Consider the following 6,000-nt stretch of genomic DNA (forward strand, 5'->3'; position numbering starts at 1 on the left):
TGTGTCCTTACGTTTGTTGACATGTGTGTTGATGTGTGTGTTCAATGTTGTGTTAACTATCTGAGCGAGGTCTTCCCTCATTCTAAAACCTTTAGCTGTAAACTTGTCCCTGTCTGTCCTGGATCTCTGCCTCCTGCAGGGTTTCCTCANCTGTGGGGTGTTTCAGAGTCAGACTGAGGTCTCCAGTTCTCAGCAGGTCTTCATTCATCTTTGTTCTGTTTCTGTAGAACTGGTTCTGTTCTTCACATCGATCAGAGCTGTTCTCAAACACATAGACCTTCCTGTCTTTACTGTCCTTCCACTTCACTTTAGTGTCTTCAGGCAGGTGAACTGTGGTTCTGCAGGGCAGCAGGACAGACTCCACCCCTGACTCCACCTCCACCTGTGAGACTGAAGGACAGCAGAGAAGAAGATCAGCTGGACAGACAGCAGCAGCAGCAGCAGGTCTTCATCACTTTACTGAATGATTCGAAAGTTGGAGACAAACATAAAGCTTGTTATAAACTGAAAGAAAACCAAAATCAGTAAATTCAAAGTTCTGATTCTACTTCATTTTATTTTCAGCGTCAAAGAGTTCCAAAGAGGATCCAGATGTTCCTCATCTGGAACCAGAACATCTGCCAACAGTTGAAAACCTGTTTATCTGTACAGAGAGTGTGTGTTGATGTGTGTCCTTACGTTTGTTGACATGTGTGTTGATGTGTGTGTTCAATGTTGTGTTAACTATCTGAGCGAGGTCTTCCCTCATTCTAAAACCTTTAGCTGTAAACTTGTCCCTGTCTGTCCTGGATCTCTGCCTCCTGCAGGGTTTCCTCATCTTCACTCATTCTAATGTGTTGTTGTGTTCAATGAAAAACACTCATTCCATCACATTTACTTTGACTCTGAAACTCAAACACACACATTTCACTTTCAGCTTCTAATAAGACTCTGATCAGGATTGATCACAACTAATCAGCTGATTGGAAAAATACAACAACATGACATTTAAAACACTGACCTTTGACCTCCAGTTGAACTTGTTTCCTCATCAGGATGTTTCCCTCCCTGTTGTAGACGCTGCAGGTGAAGGTCTGACTGTCTCCATCTGTGGGGTGTTTCAGAGTCAGACTGAGGTCTCCAGTTCTCAGCAGGTCTTCATTCATCTTTGTTATGTTTCTGTACAACTGGTTCTGTTCTTCACATCGATCAGAGCTGTTCTCAAACACATGGACCTTCCTGTATCTACTATCCCTCCACTCCACTTTAGTGTCTTCTGACAGGTGAACTGTGGATCTACAGGACAGCAGGACAGACTCCACATCGTCCTCCACCTGTGGGACTGAGAGGACAACAGAGAAGAAGATCAGCTGGACAGACAGCAGCAGCAGCTCTGAGAACATTTTCTTTGACTGGATCGAGGGCAAAGCTGTCTGACATGTGCCATGTGTCCACTGAACAGAGACAGTGTTGTCTTTACTGTGTGTCCAATCAGCAGCAGCCTGCAGGGACAGTTTGTTGACTAGAAGCAGCTGAATGTTGCTGTTTGACTGGGAGCTGACTGTTGGACAGAAAGTCCTCAGTGAGAACAGGAGAGCCAACAGAAAGCTGCAGACAGACACAACAAGCAGTCAACACTCTGTTCAAGCTGGTGCTTTCCACTTCTTCACTCTTTCTACATGTTGATGAAATGTTCACATTCAGCTCAGCTTTCACTCACACTGGCAGAAAGAAAAGGAACCATCAGAACCAGACTGGATCTCAGTGGGACCAGTTTTCAGTTTGGATGAAGGTGAAGAACTGAAAGAAGACTTCATATCTTCCCGTACTGGATGTTGGAGACACAAAGTCCGGTTGAAATGAGGACTGTTAATTCCCCCCAGAGGACATGGTCTTCTGCTGTCTGTCTCATTGTCAGAAGACACAAGGACATCCTTTTCGGTCCACATCAACATAAAGGTCTCTGAGTTCTCCTGAGTCCCTCAGCTTCTTCCTGTTCCTCACAAACTTCTCTCTCTGACAGCCTGACTTAGTTACTGACCTGCTGCTTCAACTACTTTAACCTGTTAGTACAACTAGTTAGTGAGAGACAATCAGCCAAAGTCCTACTGAAATGTTCTTCTGCAAACACTGAGAGAACAGATGCAACCTATACTGATCTACATTGTTACTTTGGAAGAAGCTGTAAGAAAATCAAGCTGATTTCTTCAGATTTCCTGTGAAATTAGTGGGAAAAGCTGCAGATCTTGATGTCATGTTAGTGCTGCTGATTTCAGGACAAATGCTCCTGTCAGATTTGAAAAGAGGACTTTTGGTTTCCTGCTGCAGGAAGTTTAATGCTGATGTCTGTCTGCTGATCAGTCTGCCTGTTCTGTACTCAAACTTCTGTCTACAAGTAGAAGTTGTCCAGAGTCAAAGCATCCAGCTGCTTTGTCAATCCCACCGAAGCTTCAACTGATGCTTAAAGCACTGAATGATCACTCTTGTGCATGCACAGGTCGAGTACCATATACCAACATGTACCAACCGGTGACATCGGTAGCCTATATAAACACGTGACGAATGGCAGCCCAGTCCCTTTTCATCTTCTCGCATGCAGGTTGAACAGGTGGTAAGACATTGTGTGTTTTACTTGTCGCTGGTAGCCTCGAGACTGTGGTGAGAGCTGCGAGGAGTTCTTGCCCTCCAGAGGCTGCGCAAGCTTCTCTTGATACAACTTGTGTGGTAAGTTGTTTTTCTTCCTTTTTTCGGGACGGGAGCGGGTGCGTGTTCGCTACTCGCTACCTGTTATTGGTGGTGCGGTGTTGACTAGACCGACCTGAGCAGGGTGTCTGCTATTTGTTAGCATAACAGCTGTTTTTGGCTCGCTTTTGTTTATTGTGCCGCTGTGTCCGGCTGGCTATTTTTGTTAGCGTAGCAGCCGTTTTCGGCTCGCTTTAGTTTGTTTGTGCCGCCGTGTTCGGCAGGCCTATACTGTTACATCGCAGCCATTCTCGCACTTGCTTTGGGGGAGTGCAGCCGTTTCGCTGCTGGGGAACCCCGGGTGGCGTTTTCTGCTCGACCGGGTTCCCTGCTGTATACGCCCGTCGGCCTAAGTATCAGGGTAGTGATTGTGGCGTGGATGATGGACGTGCAGGGCAGAGCACGGGTTCAGGGCTCCCTGTTTTGGAAGATGACGCTATCTCTCTAGCAGCGTCTGGTACTGATTTTCAAGGGCAGTTTGAATCAGGCTCATATATATCAGCCAGTTAGCGTACCTCTTCCTGCTCTCGGTCGGAAGAGGAGGGTTCAGTAATGGCCACCTTGAAGACTGGTCTTGCTCGGTTGCAGCTGGATGCTCCGCAGGGCCAGCCTGCTGCTTCCAGTGCCTTCTTTCGGCGTCCTACTCCTAGGTCATCCTTTATGGTCCCCCATCTGACCATATTGTGAAGCAGGTTCATGCCTGTTGGGAGGACACTAGGGCCTTTTCACGGCCGACCTCTGATGGCAGGCTCTTGGCGGCCATGCAGGATGGTGCCCAAGTTTGGTTTCCTTCGCAGGTGGTTACGTTTCTGGGGATCACGTTGGACTCCCTCACTATGACTGCTTGCCCGTCGCCTCAGCGTGTGGAGGGCATTCTAAAGACGCTGCCCGCCTTTCTACCCGGCCGCGCACCACCCTGCATTGCTTACCTTCGTCTGTTGGGCAAACTGACTGCCGCCGCTACCGTGGTATCCCTGGGACTTTTGTCTCTGTGGCCACTACAGATGTGGCTCAGCGGCCTGGGGCTAGACCCATCTCGTGCATTGCATCGAAGCAGAAGACTGCGGGTGTCCCCTCAGTGTCTTGCATCACTGGCACAGTGGCGAGACACGGTGTTCATGACGAAGGGGGTCCCACTGGGCTCGCTGTAGTCTCGACAAGAGGTGGTCTCTACCAACGCGTCCACCACAGGGTGGGGGGTGTTGTGGCAGCGACGGATCGCCCAGGGGACATGGTCTCAAAGGGACAAACTACGGCACATCAATGCCTTGGAGTTGGAGGCCGTGCGGCGGGCACTACAACATTTCCTCCCAGGCCTGTGCGGGAGACATGTCCTGGTGCGATCGGACAGTACTGGGGTGGTCTTTTACATCAACCATCAGGGGGGAACACGGTCAATAACATTGCTGAGGCTGACCCAGAAGCTTTTGACTTGGGCAGCCCCTCTTTTTGCCAGCCTCAGGGCGGCCCATATTCCAGGCATGCACAATGGGCCGGCCGATATTCTATCTCGGGGACGCCCACCATCGGGGGAGTGGAGGCTTCATCCGGAGGTGGTGGAGGTCATCTGGCAGAAATACGGCAAGGCAGCTGTATACCTATTTGCGTCCCATGAGATGACACATTGCCCACTTTGGTTCTCCCTAGCGGACGGTGCCAGTCCCTTGTGTCAGGACGCACTGGCACACGACTGGCCGAGAGGGCTGCTCTACGCTTTTCCACCACTCTCCCTGTTAGGCCCGACACTCCTGAGAGTCCTTCAGGAGGGGCATCAGCTCCTTCTAGTGGCTCCCTTCTGGCCGGGGAGGACCTGGTTTCCACTGCTGCACAGGCTCTGTTGCGGCTCTCTAATGCCCCTTCCCCACAGGAAGGACCTTCTGTCACAGCTGGGGGGCCATATTCTGCATCCCAATCCCAGTCACCTCCGCCTCTGGGTGTGGCCACTACGGGGCCCAGCGTCTCCTTCTCACAGTATGACAAGGACATCGGGCGTACAATAACCAGTGACAAGGCCCCTTCCACACGACTGCTGTACACCCATAAATGGAGAGCTTTTAGCAGTTGGTGTCATGCTATATGTGAGGATCCTGTGTACTGCCCTATTTCTGTCATTTTAACCTTCCTTCAAACATTGCTTTCTCAAGGTCGGTCTCCATCCACTTTGAAAGTTTATGTTGCCGCCATCTCTTGTTGGCATACGTTAGTGGGTGGAGAGACGGTGGGCCGTAACAAGGATGTTTCCTTGTTTCTGAGAGGTGCCCGACGGCTGCACCCTCCCACACGCCCTGTTGTACCCATGTGGGACCTCTCTCTCGTCCTCACTGCTCTGCGATCCCCTCCGTTTGAACCCCAGGAAGGGGTGAACCTCGAGTGTTTGTCAAAGAAGACCGCTTTTCTCTTTGCCACGGCCTCGGCGAAACGGGTGGGTGAACTCCATGCCTTGTCTGTTCACGAGTCCTGTTGCCGTTGAAACCCAGCTGGTTCAGGCATTACTCTTTGGCCTGACGTAGAGTTTCTCCCTAAAGTGGCCTTGTCCACGAGCCACTCTGTGCCCCTCCAGCTTGCTCGCCTTGATGCAGGGGGTCCTGATGAGCCTCTCTGCCCTGTTCGGGCTCTGGAAGCATATGTCAGTCGCACAGCTTCTCTGCGGCAGTCTGATAATCTGTTTGTTTGCTACGCAGGGCCCCGCAAGGGGCGAGCCCTTTCGAAGCAGCATCTGGCATGTTGGTAGGTAGGTAGGTAGGTACATTTATTCATATAGCATTTTTCAGCACAAGGCGACTCAAAGTGCTTTACAACACAATAAACAAAATTACAGACAAAGTTACATAACATGATGTGGAATTAGACAAAACCAAGCTTTCACTTAAACAGCATTTAATCATAAGAAGAGCAGCAGTTCTGCATATAATCTTAATGTTGTGGAATAGAAGGCCTTGTATTTATTCTCCCAGGCTTTATTTAACATTTGATTATTATATCTTAATCTGATTTGTGTTTATCACCATTTTATATTTAGCCACCATTTAAAAACGCTTTGACAAGTAGTTGTTTAGTTTATCTGGAAAGAGAGGTATGTGTTAGAAGCCCTGGATTTGAACCAAGGTGCCAGGCACGAAGGGGGAAGAAGTTGCCCTTTGACCTCCAGAGGAGAGGGACACTCTCTGAAGGAGGGGAGGGGACCTAAGCATTAAAACCAGAGAACATCCTTTGTTCCCTCAGACAATCTTTGGGGCACTTTGCTGACACTTTGAGGTGATGTGTTTTCCCACATTTTAT

At 49.5% G+C, this 6,000-nt stretch overlaps 1 protein-coding gene across 3 annotated transcripts in view; it reads right to left on the reverse strand.

The window, feature by feature from the left end:
• LOC108244246 overlaps window positions 1–6,000 on the reverse strand; it is a 62,940-nt gene that overhangs the window by 1,380 nt on the left and 55,560 nt on the right. For 2 of the 3 annotated variants that reach the window (XM_037976659.1, XM_037976657.1), the window contains one exon: window positions 1,001–1,321. The exons of the other annotated variant lie outside the window; for it this stretch is intronic. In XM_037976659.1, coding sequence (XP_037832587.1) covers window positions 1,001–1,321 — 321 coding nt within the window. The remainder of the gene's footprint in view (window positions 1–1,000; window positions 1,322–6,000) is intronic. 3 annotated transcript variants of the gene reach the window in all.

The sequence above is a fragment of the Kryptolebias marmoratus genome, linkage group LG7 (genome assembly GCF_001649575.2).
Source record: "Kryptolebias marmoratus isolate JLee-2015 linkage group LG7, ASM164957v2, whole genome shotgun sequence".
Lineage (NCBI taxonomy): Eukaryota > Metazoa > Chordata > Actinopteri > Cyprinodontiformes > Rivulidae > Kryptolebias > Kryptolebias marmoratus.